The sequence below is a fragment of the Neltuma alba genome, unplaced genomic scaffold (assembly GCF_004799145.2).
Source record: "Neltuma alba isolate B1F8T4 unplaced genomic scaffold, ASM479914v2 tig00012627_pilon, whole genome shotgun sequence".
Lineage (NCBI taxonomy): Eukaryota > Viridiplantae > Streptophyta > Magnoliopsida > Fabales > Fabaceae > Neltuma > Neltuma alba.
Window position 1 is genome coordinate 33,495 of NW_021637067.1, and position 20,178 is coordinate 53,672.

Below are 20,178 nucleotides of genomic sequence, written 5' to 3' on the forward strand. Positions count from 1 at the left end.
GGTATTTGTATTGACAAGGAATGGAACTACTCTTAAAATCCCAACGGCTACATTTTTTCAAATTTTCTGCATCAAGAAGGAAAGTTTTGGAAGGAAGGCAAAGTTATAATCCTCCATTTACGTGTGACAATGATTTTCAAAATCTTCCCATTTTGATAGGAGAAGAATACCAATTTCCTTCTTTAGTCATGTTAAGAATTTACACTAAACGTTGTTGGCTTTTCTATGATATAGCACCTCACGGAAAAACAATCAATAAATAGCTTTTGAAATAGACAAAATAAGAGGCGCAAACTTTACTAAAACATAAAATGAATATATTCATAGTTCGGAGCAAAAAGGGAATCTCAATTCCCAGCCATTACATATGACTCACTGAGCTTAATGAGGATCAGAAGAATGAAACCGTATGCAAGTAAACCAGAACATAAACTATAAACTCCGCAAATTATAATGAGAGCTAGTCTTATTAGTTCTCTGGGGCTGATCAGATCACATTGTTATTATTATCCAACGTTGTCTGAAAAGCTTTCAGTTGTAAGAAGGATTGGCCAAGACGTAAGCCTCAACGGCCTTGAAGAGTCCATCTCCCTTCTGCTTCCCAATCTTGAGCTCTTCTTCGCTGGGCTTAGCGTCTCCCTTCGTCACGTAGTTGACGGTCACCTTCACGACGGATCCGCCGTTAGGGGCGACCGCCAACTTGGTCTCGACCGCGATCTTCTCCAAAGTCTCAGGGAAAGTGTCGCTCTCCACTAAGGTGTAGTTGTATACCAGGTTGTCCTTGTCTACTGCTTCCACCTTGTGCTTCGCGTAGTGCAACTGTCCATCTGTACGTACACATAATACCACATTTCTCATTAAAATCTCTCAAAACCAAACATTCTTAAACAGATTCAAACTAAATTATTCAGTGACATAGAAACAGAAAAAGAAAAGGGACCTTCGAGGTAGTTGATCTTCTTGATGGTTCCGGCGGCACCAGTGCCTTCGAGGATCTCAACGCTCTGAATGGCGTCTACAACCTTAGGGATGAGGTTGTCGCCATCAAAGACCAGAGCTTTGTAGAGTGTGGCAGGAGCAACAGCGGAAATGCTCTCTTCGGAGAAGGTGAAAACTCCCATTGTGATTATGTGTTGTTTCGAAGAAGAAAATTGAGAAGATAATGGAAGATATTGCTTAGCTAGCAGTTATGGATATTGGTTCATGGACATGGTACGTTTATATGGGCACCACCAAGCTGCGGTTTGGCCATGAAGTTGCTCATTGCTTGAGGTTGTTGGGTCACTCTGTGTGTGTGTACGTTAATTTTCTATTTGTGTTTCAACTTTGACCAGAGAGTTTGAGGTCAAGTGGTCAAACATTGCGGGTTTGAACTTTCTGAAATCTAGAAGGCGTCTAGCTTCCCTGTCTCCTACCACTTGTAGGATAATTAATGACTTTTTTTTTTTTTAAATTTGACCTTTATTAATATAATAAAAAAATGTGAAACATATTTTTTTAATAAGCTTTCTTTAATAGGGACAAGTGTGAAAAATTTTATCAATTTTCTTGACAAAAGCGGGTGCAAGTGACTTGTATATAAAAGCATAGTGGTATATCGCAAGGTCATATTTGCTTTACTTTGCTGGAGGCGTGTTTACGATATTTTTCCACAATGAGCCACTGGCAATGGGTACTTTTTTTTTTTTTTTTTACCCAACGGGTATTAACTTATTAAAGGCGCAGTTAATCATGGAACTGATTTTGAGATTAAGATACAGATACATGTTTTCCTCCGAAAAAAACACACTTAGCATTTAGCAACGTTTGAACACCATAATTATGAGTAACTGGGTTAAACCGTAAAATGCCCTGTTTCAATAGTTGCTCGTAATTCTGTTAAAATTCAACCCAACAATACTAACCAAAGAAAAATGATAGTAGTAGAATCAATTCGCTGAGCAGTTTCATAGTCCCGTTAAAATTTGAGGACATATATTGAATAGTGTCCATAAATTTTTCTTAATTTATATGCGTTTTTTGTTAATTTACCAAATTATGATGCCTCTTCTACGAAATAAATATTCTCAGCGAGATTTAAACCCACAAATCACGACTTCCTAACTTTCTCAACTTATAATTAATTGGATCAACTTTGTTGGTGACAAGACAAAGTAGTTCCACCAATAATGAAAACCTCGTTATTTGGCAGGGAGGGAAAATAATTTTGGAATCCGCTTCACAGCAAATTATTTTTTTCTGCGCTGATTCATTATTTAACATTGGAAATTGATAATCAAGGATAAGGATAACATTTGGGTGAACATGAAAGCCAGCGTCACCCTACTATTAGTTCTGCCATTTTGGTGACCAATATATAAACTTGCATACAGCACAAGCTTAACCAAGCCTACACAAAATTTCCCAACAGAAATATGCGAGTCTCAAAAGTAAAACTAACATTCAACATATCCAATTTACATCAATACAAGAACAGAGTAAAAGATTGCATCAGCAGAACCATCATCATAATTAACTGCTCCGACCACACTTATTATCTAACTCTATTCACTATCCTATTTGATGTACTGAGAGAGCCACCTGAACCCTTCCCCATAGCCCATCTTACGCACGATACTGCACATGAAAACCTCCAGAGGACGGACATTGGAGTCTGCCAAGTTGACCTTGCCCTTGCCTGTGGTGAAGTTTGTGAGCCCCATATGATATCGAAGCTCGTCCTCTGAGGCAGCATAAGGCAAGTCAATCTTATTTCCCAATATAAGGAAAGGTACATTTGCTAAGGACTCATCAGAGAGAAGGGCATCTAGCTCCCTCTTTGATTCGGCAAACCTTTCCTTATCGAAGGCATCCACAAGGTAGACCACAGCATCAACCTACATGATAGAAAAAGTCAAAAATGACGATAAGTAACTGCCATTGTACACATACAGATATCAAAGGAGGTTGAGAGCATCATATAAGCTGCCAAAATGCCACGCATAGAGATTGAGAACATAGAACAGCATCAAATACTAATAAAAGAGATCAATATCTGGAAAACGGGATCACTTGATTCACTGAGTGATGATATCCCCCCATTTTTACTCAGAAAAAAAGACATCAATTCTAACAAACAAGTCAAATAAAAGATAAAATGGTAATTAAGATCCTCATGTTACGTGTGACAGCTATTGCCTGCAGGCATAGTGAGCCCAAGAAAAAAGAAGGGGGGGTGATTGATTGAAAATGGCAACTAACAATGGCTCTTGCCCAGACATTTGAAGTAATTGTGATAACAGGTAATAAATCCTAGAAACAGCAGAAAGACAAGCTCAGATGAACCAATCTATGCAAACAACATACATTCATATTTAATATTCATTCTAATGCTAATCCGACAAAGGCATCAATCCCAAACAGTGTTAAACAGTCAGGAGATAGGAGCTAGGACAAGAGTACTCGCGTCTATCTTAACACGGGAAAATAAAAGACTGACAGAGTCGATAAGAAATACACCTGAGCATAATAGTCTCTCCAGACTCTGCGAGCAATCTGGTGACCTCCCAAGTCAAAGGCCTTAAATTTGATCTTCCCGATACTCAATTCCTCTGAAGTCGGATATTGAGTTGGCTGATGCTGAACTAATCTCTGTAAAATAAAGAGGCAAAAACTAAAAGATCAACCCTAATTTCGATGCCTGAATGAGAATACAAAAAAGTCATAAAAAAAAAAGGAATCAAAATTAGACGTGTGTGCAAGAGCCATGGCACGAAATTAGGGTCCTCAGTGGGCGGGAAACACCAAGAACATAAAGCCAATTCGAAACGAGAAAAACCATAAATTAACAATAATTACACAATAAAATACAACCTCATCTTTCAGCATGTGAAGCAAGGTAGTCTTTCCAGCATTATCAAGCCCTAAAAATAAGATCTTCGCCTCCTTTTGCCAGAGACCGAGAGATGCAAGAATTCCGTAAAACCAATCAACAAGAAACATTTTTTCTTCGAGAAGCTTCGAAATTCACAGTTTCACCCACCAAAAGTGCAAAAAGTTCTCACCGAAATCACTTCAATCAGAGAGAACGATGCCGCCGCGACAAAATTCAACCAGCTAAACAAAAAGATAAAATTCAGAGAGATCTCATTGGGACAAAGCGATGGGGCAAAAGAAAGAAGAATCCACCGAGAGACCAAGGAAACAAGAAGCCGAAAATTACAAGGAAAAAAAAATGAATCTTTCGGTTTAGGGTTCTTTTCTTGCAAGTGCTTTCAAATATATGTATTTAATGGGTGGTGTGACCGCATGCCTGAGTACTGATTACCGGCGTGGCCAGTGGAACTGGTGGCCAGTGCGGCAGATACAATAGCTAAAATGCCCCGAAACCCTTAAGTTGGGAACGGGAACCCTGATATGGTTAACCGGAAGAACCGGTTTGTGATGCAAAATCCAGATGTGCACATTCCATTGGTGGGTACGCGTCATAGGGGAGTAATAGCCAAGAATGGAAGGTAATATTTTTTCAAACATATACTGAGTAATAATTTGGAATGAATCAATCGAGTTAGGGTATATCCTAATTTTATTTAATACTCCCTCTTATCCAATATGCGTCATACATATTTTATTAAAAAAAATTACATATTTTATATAGGCATGATTCTATTTATAAAATACACTTAAATATGTCTGAAATTTTAATTAGTTTTTTTTTAATTTTTAAGTCTATTGTTTATTTTCTTTGGAGCAATAGGCCTATTGTTTATTTGTCAAAAAAAAATGACAAAACAAATATGTGTTGAATTTGAAAACAACAAATAGGTAATTTTAACTTATTAATATTAACACCATTATAAAAGTAGTTAAAACTATTATAAGAGTAGTCAACATGATCTATTTATTTTTTAAAAATTTAACGGGTATTTTTTGGGTAAATTTTTCCTACTTGTTATGTCAATACACTAATTAACTAGACATGCTTTAAGCCCAAAAAAAAGAAAATTACTAGACATACTCTTTTTTTCCTTACTCATTTTTTCCTTTCTCCACAAATAAGATTATTTTGAGACAATATTTATCATATATTTATTTTCTTTAATCATTTTAATTAATTTTTTTAATTTACATAACTCGGTTATTTTTATCTTTTATGTTCACATCAGACCACATCAATATAAGATGACATGTCATTTTTTAATATGATTTTATTGCCCAAAAAAAAAAAACAAACATGAGTACACAAATTCTCCTGCCAGAGGCCTAAGGCAAGCAATAAGCAAACTAAGTCTTTTTTTTTTTTTTAAAAAAAAAAAAAAAGACTCAATACTAAAACTAAGTCCAATGATTTAGAGTCTAGTAAAATATTCAACTTTCGACTTTGCCTTCACCGGAGCTTCTCTCTCTGTCTTGGAAACTTACACCCCTTTTTTTAATGCGGGAGCTTACGCTAATCTGACTTCCTAACACAGTTAGAAATGTTAAAGATACGTTTTAATTTCAAGAATTAACCTTCTGATGTGCTAAAAATGTTCAAAAAATTTATTAATTTCTTTGGCCTGAAAAATATATGTATTAATTGTCATTTTTATAAGCGTATTTATATATATATATATATTACAGTATGCTTGTCATTTTTATTTTCCAAACATAATTCATATACTTGTCAATTTTATAATATAAGTGTACTTGTAAATATCGTACACCATGCTTATCATTTTTATTTGCCAAACTTAATTCATATACTTGTCATTTTTATTAGAATGAGGCATTTGACTAGTCTAAGTCGCACTATTTTCTAACGTGTTACAATGAATGGTATAATTATAAATTTATTTCATATTTTAATTAAATTTTTTTTTATCCTTCAAATTTTCAAATTTGGGCCTTGTTAAGAATGCAAACCCAGGTCCTTTCCGTCATTGATGATGGAATGGATCTCCACCAAGGGTATTATCGTCATTGAGTGGACAAATGCCTTAGGGCTTCTTTTCACGGTCATATATAACGGCCAAACATCTCAAGCCCCGATTCTCTGTTCCGCCGGAAACCCTAGAAGATCCGAAGTCCCCCGTTCACCTTGCTCTAGGGTCTGTATTAGCTCTGTTGCATATTCTTTATGCTCTTACTTGTGTTTATCACCGCTTAATTTTTCTTTTCGTTTTGTTTGTTTTGATCACAGCGATGGCGAAGTCGAAGAACCACACAGCTCACAACCAGTCATACAAAGCCCACAAGAATGGCATCAAAAAGCCTAAGAGGCACCGCCACACTTCTACCAAAGGGGTATTCACATTTCCTAATCCCTGGCGATCTGTGTTGATTCTCTTGTTTTTGTTGTTGTTTAATCTATAGTTTAATTTCTTTTAATTGGAATTTCATGTAGATGGATCCCAAGTTCCTGAGAAACCAGAGGTACGCGAGGAAACACAATAACAAGAGTGCTGAAGCAGCCACTGAGGAAGAGTAAATCGCCCACTTTCAGACGAAACTATAGGATTTCTGGGATAGCTTGGAATATCTTTTTGAATTATTTGATGGTATTTTTTGTGTTTAATTTAACTTGACTAGTATGCTCTTGTTGAATTCTTGCTGGTCTATGTGAAAGATCCTGATACAAAAGGTTCTAGTTTTTTGATTCTGTTAATGAATTCATGAAGGAGCAAAATGGTTATCATTCCACTCCTAGCATGTTTTTGGGTTTAAATGAGCAGAGACCTCGAATTTTATTGAAACATGCGGCCAAAGAACTAGGGGTTGTTTGGTTATCCTAATATGTATTTTTAGCAAATCGAGATAAATTCCTTCACATGTTTATTTCATATATAATAAAAGCACTTTTGAAATTATAGTTTTAATTTTATCCAAATATTTTTTTAGAGTATGTTTTGTTGTTAATCGTTAGAGCATGCCTTTTCACGCCAAGCCGATACACTATATTTAAGATTTTCATGCTTTCATTCCAGCCTACGGTTTGTAAAATATGGTTTTCACCAGCTTTGTTAAGCAATTGAATGAGGAATCTGGTTCGATTGAATATTAGAATGACCACATATAGGATAATATATGCATAAGTTTATGTGGAATTCTTGTGCTATTGTAGCTGCAAATTGGTTTCCCACTTGTATGAAATTCTTGTGTGCCGTAACGTTCGTGCGCTCGATTATTTTTATAAATGTACGGAAATAAAATCAGTAGTGGCTTATCGAAGAGAAATTGAAAGTGACTTGGACATATTTTTTAACCATCTAAATTTTGGATCACCGTATCACATTTCATCTAAAAAAATTCATCGAAAGCAAAAAAAAAAAAAAAAAGAAAGAAAGAAAGAATGTAAAATAGATCTGACAACGATGTAAATGCAAGAAATGGTTTGCGCTCGTCAATTTTTGGACTGTTGGCGGGCTCCCCTCGAAGTTTCCTACTTACATGATTGGAAAATCTTGGCAGCTCACAATAATACAAGCTAATTTAGTCTAAAACTTACACTCTGGTCTCTCATAGGACTAGACAGCAACTGGTTCCCATGCCGGGCTGGAAGATTGTTCTTTAACCTGCCTCAGAAATTCAAGAGGGCACATATTAATGCGTCTAACAAAATAAAGTAGCTATGTTTACCTGTACGTTTGTGTGCATTCGTTAGCGTTTTGACTATTCTGTCCAGGAAGTTTAAAGGGTGAGTTACATTAAGGTTCTAGAGAAGGAAAATAAATTACAAAACAAGTTTCAGAAGACTATTTAAATGTTATTGAGATTTTTTAATAATTTTTTTTGAACCGCATTGTAATTCTCCCAAGTTTAAATCAAACAGAAAACTACGACCAAGTTGTTTGCTAGTTTAGTGAACAACCACTAACATGTCGATGCTTATCTCGTAGCAGGCTATCTTACCATCTAGATCAAAATAATCGGTGGGCGGCAGTGGTTTTGTTCAATATGATTATTCTCAAGGTGTTCTTTTGGAAAGCTCACCTTTGCTGATTTAAATAGTTCGTCAACCACCTCAGACAGAGTTGGATGTGCATGGACCGCAAACTTTATGTCCTGTATTATACCACAAAAATGTGAAATTTACTTGACAGAAAAGGACTGCTTTGTCTGCTAATAAAGTACATTTTTTGACGAACATGGACGAGAAAAGAAAAACTTAGTGCCAGCTGAACTCAAGCGGTTGTTTATAATGAAACGCAAAGCGCACACAGAATTTTACCTGAATACGTGTCCCTGATGCTATTGCATTGGATGCTTCGTGGATGAGATCCGCAGCATGCAGCCCGAAAATATGAACTCCTAGTATCTCTCCAGTGTCAGGTCTGTATATCAACTGTATGAAAAACAGTGTAAAGAGTAACCCGTAAAGGCTGTGGGAACCAACTACCAAGTAAATAAATGCAATCAGTGGGAGGATAAAAGTGTTATTGAACAAGTAAATCAGGGACCCAGCTGTCAAACCCAAATAACTTCCCCATACCACCCGAGCAACTATTATGCAAGGAACTCATTCACTCAACACTCACAATCTCCTGTGGATGAATAACTTTGAAGGATAAAGAAGCAGAAATATAACCTTGGCAAGTCCCTCCCCTTCGTTTTCTGCTAGGGCTTTCGTGTTAGCTTTAAAACTTGTTTTGGAGACACTCACTTCAAAACCCTCTTTTGCAGCTTTCTCCCTTGCTTGAGGCTGAAAATTTTACATGTTTGGTCACAATTCATGAGTTCATTGATTGAACGACCAATAGGAGATATTTAAAAATATAACTAGAATATATAAAGAAAAAAAGGGTTGGGAGAGCAGAAGTGAAGAGGGATTGGTTAACTGCAGAGTGAAATCAAAGAATTTTAAAAAAATGTTAATGGTATACAGTGGAGAATAAAGCACAAGACACAAGAAGGTTCAGATATATGGTACCTCCGTCAATCCAACCATGCTTATTTCAGGATGAGTGAAACAAGCGGCTGGAATACTCAAGTGATTGAGCACATGATCTCTTCCGGTGATTTGTTCAACCACTGTCAGAAATTTTTCATTCGTAAAAATGGAAGCAAAAGACTCCAATATTAGTAATTTATAGTTTTCCACTTACCTGAAATTCCTTGTGCACTGGCAGCATGAGCGAGCATCAACTTGCCATTTGCATCACCAATACAATACAAATGCGGGACCTATCATTCCATATTTTATTTCAGTAACAAAAAATCTAAGCCAACGACGTATGGTTGTGCAAGAGAGAACTTTGAAACAAACCAGATTGCCACATGTATCAATTACTCGCATCCGCTCATCCACAGGAACAAAACCACGATAAGTTGTAACATTAATCTGGAAAAAAAAAATGTCAATTATACAATTACTTCATTTGGGGAAAAATTTACACTTGGCAGCCACTGGATAGACATACATTCTCTAAGCCAAGACCGCTAGTGAATGGAGCCCTTCCAGTTGCTATTAGTGCAGCATCCACCTGAAGCAATGTAACATAATAACTTGAGATGAGTCCAAGTCAATGAATTTGAATACGTGACAAAAAGGTATAAAGATAATATTTGTCAGTGTTTTGTGACTGAAAACTGTTCACACTTGCAAGACCTGGTGCTATAGATGTTTATGAACTGTAAACGAAAAAAAAAAAAAAAGGACTTCAAACAATATTACTAGGTCCGGTAAGAAAACGGAAGCCGCAAGTCTCTTGAGCTTAGCAAGACCAATTGCGTCATCAAAAGTGTTGCTGTCGTTGCTATTATTTTTACTATGAGGGGAGAGGGGTTGAGGAGCAGAACCAACCTATGCATCAGTCAGTGGGAGTTGAATTGCTTGCCTCTCTCAGTTACGTGCACTCAGTTTATCATACGCTGCATTGAAAGCGTCCTATAAAAGCATCTGAAAGTAATTGCAAAGATTGAACCTACGTAATTTTGTAAGTGGTTGTTTTTCCCCTCATACTGTGACAGTGCTCACACATGCGTGTCTAGTTTTAGCATTGAACAATTTCTAGAATTTTCCTCTGTTGTAAGTAGAAAATTTGAAACCAAGCGGTATTGTTAAGACTACAAGAATCAAGTTACCTCCAAGGTATCCTTTGGTTCCTTGGTTTTTGCATCAATGAGTTCAATGAAGACTAGATTTCCATCCCTAGCAGGAGTGATCTGCAGGAAAAGAGGGGGAAAAAGGGATGCAGCTTGTCAAAATAGCCATCCAGCAGATATTTATTCAAGCATCTAAAGGTATGGTTACCTTGGATGCAACAACTCCAGTATGATAGTCAATTTTCCTCTGGGTTACGAGAACCCTCTGAGCCAACTTGTTGATATCAGGATCAAGTCCTGGCATAAGTTGATCTAAAGCTTCGATAAAAGTAACCTGCAGAATCCCGTCATTCCTTACTATATTTCTTCTGCAATGGCTTCATTTCGCAAATGAAAAACAATATTTCTTGTATTATTAGATATTATAAAAAAGCATACATTTCAACGGTGGAATAAATTTTTTTGCCATAAAAATAACACCTAGAATCAATCATCAATCATTTGCAATTATTTCCCATGAAGATAACCTAATGGGGAGGGCACAATCGAGTATCATAAATACCTCACTTCCAAGAGCTGTATACACATCACTAAATTCAAGTCCAATATAACCGCTTCCTATAATTGCTATCCAGTCAGGAACAAACTCCAGTTTGAGTGCGTGGTCACTGGTAATCACAGTCTTCCCTGCAGGTAATTAATCATTAATATTTTTATAAAGAATATAAGCAGAAATCACAGTTTTGTTTGGCATACGGTGTCTGAGAAGGGCTCCTCATGATAAATATAAAGGGCCAGCGAACTAATAAATTGAGCAATATATCAGTTTCTTTCAGGTGGAAGAGAAAAGATGATTTGTACCATCAACTTCAATGCCCTCAGGAACGTAAGGGACCGAACCAGTTGCAATTATTATATCTTGTGCTGTTACTATGTTGTTGGAAGAGCCAACTCTCACCTTATGAGGTCCCTGCATCAATTCATCAAGATGGCAAAAGGAAATGTTTCAAATTTCTTTCCAATTTCATGATCAAAAGTCTAAAGTTAAGCTTTTGATGGTAAGTAAATAGTTCATTCTCCCACACATCATAACATGTCACCTACCAAAATGGTTCCAAAACCTGTGAGTATATCTACTCCAAGCGCTTTTAATGAATCGGTCATATTACCACGAATTTTCAAAGCAAGATTACTAGCATGGTCAGCAACAGCTTGTCTGTCGTATCCAGCAGCAGAAACCTAAAATAAGAAAAAGCCCAAAAAGGAAATCAACGAAGGGACCAAATCTCTCACCACAATGAGGAATCTTTAGTATTACTCCTCTTGTATTACCTGTTACAGCAATAATCATAGCAATTGCTTCAGAGCTTAATATAAATACACACTCCGTTAGAAAATTTTCTCACCTGCAAGCCCAGGGACTTTAAGTGATGATCATTTTGTAGTTCCCGCATACGTCCACTTACAGCCAAAAGAGCTTTAGAAGGAACGCAACCTCTGTTTACACATGTCCCTCCCATCGCATCTCCCTCTACAATGGCTGTTTTCAAGCCCTGCAGTCACTGTGTTATTTTTAATTCTCTCAGAGACATAAATCTAAAGACATATATTCTTACTGCCTGTTATGCACGCCTAGTGCAGAAAAGGCACACTTTCTTTTACCTTACAAGACACAAATTAACTATATTCACTAAAGTAATAATAAGCATCCAGGTACAAAAATTTCGTACTGAAAAAATCACATAGAAGAAACAGGACCTTAAATTGTAGGAAACACCCAGGTTTCTGGGAAAACGCCCTTATATACACATCCAAGTTACTCACATATACATATCTATATATATATGTATATATTTTTCTATATCAAACAAATGGCTCAACCAATACTAACAGCAAAAACAACATAAAAATTCCTCGTATGTCAACTCCACAGAACGTCATTTAACACAGGAATTTAAAATAGTTCTACGTGATCCAAGCTGCACTCCATCAAAACATTAGCAACGAACAAAAATGTATCTAGTAATTGCCAAATCAAACTTTAAACTCGAAATGTATGTTTAATTATTATGTACTATCTACTTCGACTGAAACCACAATTGGCAATCACCAGTGCAGCCACTGCATCAATTAATGCAAAACAGTCAGAGTACCTTGTCAACGGCATGAAGCGCCGCCCCGTGGCCACCAACGCCAGCTCCAATAATCAACAAATCGTAATCGAATGACTTTGGAGGACTGCCATTGTTGAACCAGGCAGCAGAAAATTTCTTGGGAACTCTACAGCGAGAAAGCTGGATTCTCTGGTGCGCATCGTAGCGTTTGAGCGAGGTAAGACCAAATGCCTCGCGCCTTAAACCGCAGAATCGAAGATTTAAAGGCGTAGCTGCAGTGAGAGGAACAGAGTTGGAGACGAGGTATGACCTGAAAATGGGGGAGGGAGCAGAGGAGCTAGGGAAGAAAGGGAGTGAAAGTGAGCACTGCATTTTTGAGGAACAGAAACGCGGCAATGGCGAAGTGAGGGAAGATTATAATTTATTCTATTAAAATTAACGTTTCTTTCTTGTATGCTTTTAAAAAATTATAATACCCATTTAATTTAGTAGATTTAATTTGAGAGTTGACGTAAAATTTATTTTATATATTTATTAATTTTTTAAAATTAATTCTATTAGTTAAAAAATATTAATGAACTAATTTAATTAATATTTTTAATTTATTTAAATTATTTAATTTTTTTTTTTAATTCTCTTCTAATTAGTTGATTAAACGTTAGATTAAAGGCGAGCTGTATAATGTTTTAAACGCGCGAAAAACAAAAGAAGGATCCAGATCAGCAGATTTTGACAACTTCCCTGAGACCGTTACACATGTGGCGAGTCCGTTGCAACTGAGTAATCGGGAATTTCGCATCAGCGTCATTTTGGAACAGCCACGTGTTATTACCCAAACACACGCGTCCTCAATGCGAGCCCTGGTCGTCCGTTCTTTTCTTCATCTTCCCCAGCCTTTTACACTCTTTCCCCTTTCTTGTTTCTCTGATCAAAGAGTACTGGCAAGAGCATTTTGTCTGGTATCAGAGAATTTCGCTTGTGAACATCAAGAAGGCTTAGCAAGATGAGCAGTAACTTGGAAACACGGTCTTTGCTGGATGAGCTTCGAAGCTTTGACAAAGGCGGTTTCTTTGACCTTGGCCACCCTCTTCTCAATCGCATTGCTGAGAGCTTCGTCAAAGCCGCAGGGGTAACCTCCACTTCTTTCCCTTTGAGTAAATTATCGTTAAGGTCGCGCAACATATTTCGTTGATTCAGTCTTCAATGTATTATCTGGAAGGGAAAGATAATGGTGCATAGATGCAAAAGGGTCCCTAACATGAGACCACTAGAAATCAATTTCTCTGAACTAAGAATTCCGATCTTGATGTCATGAGGACTATATAAAGTAATAATGATTGCCTTTTAAGGATATAAATCAATGTAATATGGGTCTCAAATGCTATAACTCTTCAAGCCCCAAAAAAAGAAAAATGCTAGTGTAGTTTACTCTTGCTCTGTGTGCGCGTGTGCGCGAGCGAGCATCTGTAAAACTCTTGCTTATAGTAGTGGATGTGTGTTTACCAGATAGGAGCCGTCCAAGCGCTGTCCCGCGAAGCTTTCTTTATGACCATTGAAGGTTCGCTAATGATTCCTCATTAAACTTTTCTTTTATTATATGATCCATAATAGCAGAGAGAATTGAGATTAAAGAAAGAAAAATGGTAAAGAAAATACTAGATGTATGAGAAAATCTACATTTTGTGATCTAATCAAAACTATGTAAGAAAGCATTGAGTCCATCTTAAGCTATTTTGGTGAAGTTATAAATTTTTTGCTCTGATTAATGCAAAACTCTATCAGGGGGCACAGGCGTGTGTAAGTGGAAACTTGATGGTACAATTTAGTATTTACATGTCTGTATGGATTTTTAGGTGCTGGGCTTGATAATAATGACGGTCTACCACCAGAAGTCCTACCTGGTGCCAATAAAAATGGTCTTCCAGGTCTCAGAGGTATCTTAGACAGGAGAGGAGATATTGTTTTTGTGATATGATGTCATTTTATATTTCTTTTGACAAGTTTGAAAACAATGTTGAGTGAACCTTTGTTTCGTAAATGCAGGAGAGACCAGCAGTAAATCTCTTGAGGCCATGGTGAGATTTCACGTAAACTTTGAAGTTTTGCCACATGACCATTTCAAGGCCTTTTATTTTTGTCTTAGTGTTCTAAAATTGAACTTTCAAATATAATTGAGCTTAACTATAAACAGTTAACTCTTCTGTCATTTTTTTAATCATGGAATTCCTGCTACTTAGTGTTTCCTTTATTCTTCTGATCAGGTGAAAAATACTGGAAAAGAGTCCTTACAATGGGGTAATGATATACTTTCTTAACCTACAATAAACTTTCATTCTTCTATGAACATTGAAATTACAAAAGAATACATGTGTTCATTTGTGAGTAAAATAATATTTTTGAAACAGATAAATCTATGTTTGTTAGTTTCCCATGCTCATGATGTTTATCTCTCGGATGACTGGGCTATTCTGAATCTTAACAAATTCTCCTCCCAACATGCAGGTTTGGCTGCAGGAATGTATTCAGGTCTCACATATGGTCTGAAGGAGGCTCGTGGAGCTCATGATTGGGTAACACAACTGGACTTTAAAACACAGCTCTTTTTATTCCAAAAAAAAAAAAAGGAAAGTCGATGTTCTGGTCGCTAATTTACTGGGCCTTTGCTTGGATCAAGAGCTTTACCACTGCGCTAAAATTTCAAGATCTCATATAAATAAAGCTAAGGGCCCTTTTTATATGGACCACATTTAAAATGAACAAATGACAAGAATTAAGTATGTCGCATTGTTTCAGGCATGAAGATTTTCCTTAGCTTGGCTGCAGATTGTTTTGTTTCTGGAATTCACCAAAATGATTCAGAATAATCATGAACTGTGTTTGATGCAGAAAAACAGTGCAGTGGCGGGAGCCATCACTGGGGCAGCACTCGCACTTACATTGGATGATTCTTCTCATGAACAGATTGTGCAGTGTGCTATTACTGGAGCTGCCATCTCCACAGCCGCAAATCTTCTCTCTGGCATTTTCTGATGCGGAATATGCCTACATTGTACTTGAGCTTGGATTTTAAGAACAATTAAGAAAACTACATATTGTCATCTGATTCGTGAGAGTTTTAGACATATAAACTTGTTATCAAGTTTTGATTAGTTCCATGATTGATTTCTTGGTTGACAAAAGCTTTTATGAATTCTGGCCTATTAAGTATCCCTATCCGTTTAAATTTTTAGAGTATTTCTGGATCACCGCACCCCCTGGGGGGATGGGTTGATCTCTTCTCGGAATTAGAGTGCCAACAAGATCACATCAAGTAGGGATAAGATCAGATGATTCCATCAGAAGAATAAACAAATCTTACAAATAAAATGGATAAATCATTTCAGCATTTGTCTCAAAATGATGGGACGTTACCCCTTCGGCGTTACACGCTTTCTCCCTTCTCCATTAACTTATTAAGAGAAAGCACCTCACTTCAGCCTTAAAAAAATATAATGCACTTCACCGAATGAGATCTCAGGTGGGTCCATCCTATCTTCTCTGTAGTGGGAAAGGCAAATGGGGCATTCTATTATTGCTCCTCAAAAATAAAGAGGATCCAATGCTGAGTCACTATAAATCACTATTATATACTTTTTATATACTTTATTTGTTGATCACCCCGTCAAATCCTCCATTTCTCCATTGCAAATCACAGATCAATTAAGCATGTTTCTTTCAACAGTAGCCATTCCCGCATTCCTCCTTCTGACATTCATTTACGTTCTTTCTATCTTCTTGCGTTGGAATAATCACAGTAAAGATGCTCGGAAACGTCCTCCAGGTATTTCTCATTGGAATTATTAATTTTAATTTTAGTCAGTATTCATATTTCTCTTTCACTTTCTATACATCAATAGGTCCTCTGGCTCTCCCCATTATTGGCAACATGCACTTGTTGGGCACACTTCCACATCGCAACCTTCAATCTCTGGCCAACAAATACGGACCCGTCATGTCCTTGTGGCTGGGGCAGGTCCAAGCCATTGTGGTTTCCTCTCCTGAAGCTGCTGAACTATTCCTTAAGACCCACGACCCTGCTTTCGCTAGCCGACCTCAAAATCAAGCCACTGATTACATTTTCTATGGCAGCCAGGGCATGGCTTTTTCTGAGTATGGCTCATACTGGCGCAACATGAAGAAACTGTGCACTTTACACCCTTTAAGTGCTTCAAAGCAAGAGTTGTTTGGTCCTCTTAGGAGGGAGGAGGTAAGAATGGTGGTCAAGTCAATGGGGAATGCTGCTACAGTGGGTGAAGTTGTGAATGTTACTGAGAAAGTGAATACGCTTCTTGAAGATATAGTTTATAAGATGATATTGGGACGAAATAGGGATGACCAGTTTGATTTGAAAGGCCTCGTTTCCAAGGCTATGAGATTGGGTGGAGCTTTTAATCTTGCAGATTTTGTGCCTACATTAGGAGCTTTTGATCTTCAGGTATTAAAAAAAACACACAAGTTTTATTTTATATGTGACTGGAATTACAAATTAACACACGTTATTATGCTTGTTGGCCCCAAAAACATACGTTTCTTAGTTCATTATCTCTTGTTTGTCATCTCAAATCTATGAATGTCAGGGAATAACACGACAGTTGAAGGAAACCAGTGAAGCACTTGATGAAGTGTTGGAGAAAATATTGAAGGAGCATGAGCAAGCTTTTAATGAACGAAGAGGTAAGCAGAACGATGACTTGGTAGACATATTACTCTCACTGATGCACCAACCCTTGAATGATGATGAACAAAACTTTGTGATCACTCGTCACAACATCAAAGGTACTGCATTAGAGATCATTTTTGCTTCATTCGAAACCACGGCTTCGACCATCAATTGGGCTTTATCTGAACTCTTGAGAGATCCGAGGGTGATGAAGAAGTTGCAAGACGAGCTTGAAACTGTGGTAGGAATGGATAGAATGGTGGAAGAAGCTGACATATCAAAGTTGAACTATTTGGATATGGTGGTGAAGGAGACTTTAAGACTCTTTCCCGCGGGAATATTCATCCCTCGAAAATCAACACGGGATATTATGGTTGATGGTTACTACATACGGCAGAACACACGAATCATGGTGAATAATTGGGCAATAGGACGAGATGTTAAGACATGGACTGATGATGCCCACATGTTTTATCCAGAGAGGTTTTTGAATGGCAATGTTGACCTTCAAGGAAATCATTTTCAACTTATACCATTTGGGTCGGGTCGCAGAAAATGTCCTGGGATCCAATTGGGTCTGACTATAGTTAAAATGGTGATAGCCCAGCTGGTTCACTGTTTTAATTGGGAGCTACCTTGTGGGATGAAGCCTTGTGACATGGACATGACTGAAACATTTGGCTTCTCCATGACGAGAGCCAAGCCATTGTTGGCTGTGCCAACTCATCGTATACCCTCAAAAGTTTATGATGAATAATTTTAACGTTGGTTAAGTACTACCTCCAATCCTAATTATAAGACCCAGTTGACTTATTTGATGAGATTAAGGAAGTAAGTTAAGTTAGTTATTTGTAATAAATAAGTGTTGTCATTCCTAAAATATCCTTGTTAATTAAGTGTATTGGCTAGAACTATCATTATTAGAAGGATTATTTTGGAAAAAATGCATAAATATGAGAGATAAAATGGATTGGGGTCTTATAATTAGGACCAAACAAAAAGTCAAATAGAGTCTTATATTAAGGACCGGAGGTAGTAATTCGTATGCGTGCACGTGTCTTTACGTGAAATGTAGTTTGGGTTTGCACATATGGTGCTCACTTTGATGTTAGGAATTCTCAATGTGTTGATGTTGTTTAATTAATGTATAAGGGTAACTTAAAATATTACTACGTTTGTAACCTACAACCGTAATTGCTAAACATTTCATTGTTGCTTGACCATTGATGTAAATATTAATTGATATTCCATCTGATTCGCAGCATAAGTTACTTCTAATTAATTCAGGAGAACAAATAGTCAAGTTATTAAATATATATTCAATTGAAAATTTTTCAAACTTAATTTACATTATTAGATGGGGTTTTAATTTGAGGAAGAGAAAAAACATAAGAATCACATTTAAACATTAATTATAAAAATAAAATTTGTAAATAAGTATTAATTATTTTGCAAGTAACTTATACTGTATGTAAAAAAATCTTTTAAAAAGCGACTTATGTGGAAAGTATGTTTGGGTAGAAATCAAATTTATTTCAATTTATGAAAAATACATTTTAAAAGATTTTTTAATAGCCTCCAACGCTCTGTTAGTCAATTTTGGTTATTAATGAACTGATCGGTGTCACATGCATGTGCGAACAACTGACATGACATGATAGATATTTTCGCCAAACTTCGTGTAATCATGACGGGTGGCAGTATTATGGCAATTATAGAAAAGGGGAAACCGACTTACTACATGACAAAAAGGGAAAAAAAGTATAGAAAAGCAAGCAGCAGAAGCAAGAATAATGATCTTTTCCCTTTTTAACTGATGATGCTCCAAGTAATTATATATGAAACCGTCCAGAGAGCCAAAGTCATTCTTCATTTCTTCTCAGTAATAATCACGGAGAAGTCGCCACACACAAACATGATTCCTTCGACAATAGCCATTTTTGCTCTCTTCCTTCTCATGTTCATTTACATTCTTACAATCTTCTTGAGTCCAAATAAACACAAGAAACGTCCTCCAGGTATTCGTCTCTTATGTCTTGTTAAGACTATACTTAATGCTCATTATCAGTTTTTGTAATTGAAATCTAGGGAGATGATAACTTTTCACCTTACTTTCTCAGAATTAATATTTCCTTTTGGAACTTTCATAATAATACATTACCAGGACCTTTGGCCCTTCCTGTCATCGGAAACACCCACCAGTTAGGCACACTACCACATCGCAGCCTTCAATCTCTGGCCAAGAAATATGGACCCATCATGTACCTACGGCTTGGACAGATCCCAACCATTGTGGTCTCTTCACCTGAAGCAGCCGAACTATTCCTCAAGACCCATGACCCTGTTTTTGCAAATCGTCCTCATACTCAGGCCACTGATTACTTATTTTACGGCTCCAAGGGTGTGGTCTTTTCTGATTATGGTCCATACTGGCGCGACATGAAGAAACTGAGCATCCAACACCTTTTTAATGCTTCAAATCAAGAGTTGTTTGGTCATATTAGGAGGAAGGAGTCAAGAATGTTGGTGAAATTACTTGAGAATGCTGCTACCAAGGGTGGGGTTGTGGATATCAGTGAGAAAGTGCATGGGCTTTTAGAAGATGTAGTTTATAAGATGATACTGGGACGCAATAACGATGACCAGTTTGATCTGAAGGGGCTCGTTTCAGAAGTTTTGAGATTGGCTGGAGCATTTAATCTTGCAGATATCGTACCTTGCTTAGAAGCATTCGATCTCCAGGTAACACGAACTATTTGATGATTTCATACATCAAATTAAGGATGCCATTTCTGAATCTTCTTTGATTGTTTATAGCTTTTTCATTGCAAGTTTTTATTTTTATTTGAAAGGAAGGGATTTGACTGAATTAAGTTATTACATCTAATTTGGAACTCTACTAGCATTTCTAGAATTGAGTGGGGTTCGATTGGTCTTCCTAATCTGCTATTGGCACCTTTCTAGCTAGGAGGATAAGGGGTGCTCCTCCTTTCTATAATGTACTCATCCAAATATCCAATCATAAATATAAAACTCTTTTTATAGTGTAATTTTTTTATATTTAGAACCGAAGGAGTATTTGTTAATCGGCAAGAGAAAATCAAGATCCAAATTCTATTGTCTTTTATATATACTCTCTTTGTCCTTTATTGTAAGATTTAATTTTTTGAAATATTTTGTTCCTCTTTATAAGATCCTTTTCAGACTTGTCTTAATAATAAATACATTTTTACCCACTTTATGATTAATTAATATACTCTCTCTCATTATCTTTTTTCCATACAATCTCTCTTATTTTTTCCTTTTACTCACGCCCACCCACTTATAAATAAGAATATATTTGGAAAAAAAATATATTTCTAA

The 20,178-nt window shown here is 36.7% G+C and overlaps 6 protein-coding genes across 6 annotated transcripts; 3 read left to right on the top strand and 3 right to left on the bottom strand.

Annotated features, from left to right (window-relative positions):
* Positions 1-295: 295 nt before the first annotated feature.
* Positions 296-1,226, bottom strand: LOC114729307 (class-10 pathogenesis-related protein 1-like). The gene is made up of 2 exons (XM_028916289.1): positions 941-1,226; positions 296-827 (listed from the first exon to the last, which is right to left on the bottom strand). Exons 1-2 carry the CDS (start codon positions 1,119-1,121, stop codon positions 532-534), a joined length of 477 nt encoding a protein of 158 aa, XP_028772122.1. The 5' UTR covers positions 1,122-1,226; the 3' UTR covers positions 296-531.
* A 1,042-nt stretch (positions 1,227-2,268) lies between these two features.
* On the bottom strand, positions 2,269-4,221 carry LOC114729306 (GTP-binding protein SAR1A). The gene is made up of 3 exons (XM_028916288.1): positions 3,853-4,221; positions 3,499-3,630; positions 2,269-2,876 (listed from the first exon to the last, which is right to left on the bottom strand). The coding sequence occupies exons 1-3, from the start codon at positions 3,979-3,981 to the stop codon at positions 2,556-2,558; spliced, it is 582 nt and encodes a 193-aa protein (XP_028772121.1). The 5' UTR covers positions 3,982-4,221; the 3' UTR covers positions 2,269-2,555.
* A 1,773-nt stretch (positions 4,222-5,994) lies between these two features.
* LOC114729309 (60S ribosomal protein L29-1-like) lies at positions 5,995-6,713 on the top strand. Its single transcript, XM_028916292.1, has 3 exons — positions 5,995-6,068; positions 6,161-6,264; positions 6,365-6,713. Exons 2-3 carry the CDS (start codon positions 6,163-6,165, stop codon positions 6,446-6,448), a joined length of 186 nt encoding a protein of 61 aa, XP_028772125.1. The 5' UTR covers positions 5,995-6,068; positions 6,161-6,162; the 3' UTR covers positions 6,449-6,713.
* Positions 6,714-6,758: 45 nt separating this feature from the next.
* Positions 6,759-12,488, bottom strand: LOC114729305 (dihydrolipoyl dehydrogenase 2, chloroplastic). Its single transcript, XM_028916287.1, has 15 exons — positions 12,156-12,488; positions 11,409-11,555; positions 11,107-11,241; positions 10,864-10,972; positions 10,565-10,689; positions 10,211-10,336; positions 10,042-10,122; positions 9,378-9,440; positions 9,224-9,298; positions 9,063-9,141; positions 8,888-8,988; positions 8,546-8,659; positions 8,189-8,302; positions 7,870-8,022; positions 6,759-7,532 (listed from the first exon to the last, which is right to left on the bottom strand). The coding sequence occupies exons 1-14, from the start codon at positions 12,486-12,488 to the stop codon at positions 7,873-7,875; spliced, it is 1,752 nt and encodes a 583-aa protein (XP_028772120.1). The 3' UTR covers positions 6,759-7,532; positions 7,870-7,872.
* On the top strand, positions 9,483-15,146 carry LOC114729308 (outer envelope pore protein 16-2, chloroplastic-like). Its single transcript, XM_028916291.1, has 8 exons — positions 9,483-9,496; positions 13,116-13,245; positions 13,623-13,674; positions 13,970-14,050; positions 14,160-14,191; positions 14,378-14,411; positions 14,619-14,686; positions 15,003-15,146. The coding sequence occupies exons 1-8, from the start codon at positions 9,483-9,485 to the stop codon at positions 15,144-15,146; spliced, it is 555 nt and encodes a 184-aa protein (XP_028772124.1).
* Positions 15,147-15,804: 658 nt separating this feature from the next.
* Positions 15,805-17,572, top strand: LOC114729311 (cytochrome P450 CYP736A12-like). The gene is made up of 3 exons (XM_028916294.1): positions 15,805-15,936; positions 16,013-16,590; positions 16,733-17,572. Exons 1-3 carry the CDS (start codon positions 15,822-15,824, stop codon positions 17,570-17,572), a joined length of 1,533 nt encoding a protein of 510 aa, XP_028772127.1. The 5' UTR covers positions 15,805-15,821.
* The last annotated feature ends 2,606 nt before the right edge of the window (positions 17,573-20,178 follow it).

Bases quoted from the DNA above. Each gene is read 5' to 3' on its own strand.
- LOC114729308 (XM_028916291.1), top strand. The intron at 14,192-14,377 runs GTGAGATTTCAC...TCTTCTGATCAG, and splicing joins GTAAATCTCTTGAGGCCATG to GTGAAAAATACTGGAAAAGA. The intron at 14,687-15,002 runs GTAACACAACTG...TGTTTGATGCAG, and splicing joins CTCGTGGAGCTCATGATTGG to AAAAACAGTGCAGTGGCGGG.
- LOC114729307 (XM_028916289.1), bottom strand. From the start codon at position 1,121: ATGGGAGTTTTCACCTTCTCCGAAGAGAGCATTTCCGCTGTTGCTCCT. The intron at 828-940 runs GTCCCTTTTCTT...GTGTACGTACAG, and splicing joins GAAGATCAACTACCTCGAAG to ATGGACAGTTGCACTACGCG.
- LOC114729306 (XM_028916288.1), bottom strand. From the start codon at position 3,981: ATGTTTCTTGTTGATTGGTTTTACGGAATTCTTGCATCTCTCGGTCTC. The intron at 3,631-3,852 runs GTTGTATTTTAT...TTTATTTTACAG, and splicing joins TTCACATGCTGAAAGATGAG to AGATTAGTTCAGCATCAGCC. The intron at 2,877-3,498 runs GTGTATTTCTTA...TCTATCATGTAG, and splicing joins GGAGAGACTATTATGCTCAG to GTTGATGCTGTGGTCTACCT.
- LOC114729309 (XM_028916292.1), top strand. From the start codon at position 6,163: ATGGCGAAGTCGAAGAACCACACAGCTCACAACCAGTCATACAAAGCC. The intron at 6,265-6,364 runs GTATTCACATTT...AATTTCATGTAG, and splicing joins GCCACACTTCTACCAAAGGG to ATGGATCCCAAGTTCCTGAG.
- LOC114729311 (XM_028916294.1), top strand. From the start codon at position 15,822: ATGTTTCTTTCAACAGTAGCCATTCCCGCATTCCTCCTTCTGACATTC. The intron at 15,937-16,012 runs GTATTTCTCATT...ATACATCAATAG, and splicing joins TGCTCGGAAACGTCCTCCAG to GTCCTCTGGCTCTCCCCATT. The intron at 16,591-16,732 runs GTATTAAAAAAA...TATGAATGTCAG, and splicing joins TAGGAGCTTTTGATCTTCAG to GGAATAACACGACAGTTGAA.
- LOC114729305 (XM_028916287.1), bottom strand. From the start codon at position 12,488: ATGCAGTGCTCACTTTCACTCCCTTTCTTCCCTAGCTCCTCTGCTCCC. The intron at 8,660-8,887 runs GTACCATATATC...TAAAATTTTCAG, and splicing joins GCATGGTTGGATTGACGGAG to CCTCAAGCAAGGGAGAAAGC. The intron at 8,303-8,545 runs GTTATATTTCTG...TTTTTCATACAG, and splicing joins AAGGGGAGGGACTTGCCAAG to TTGATATACAGACCTGACAC.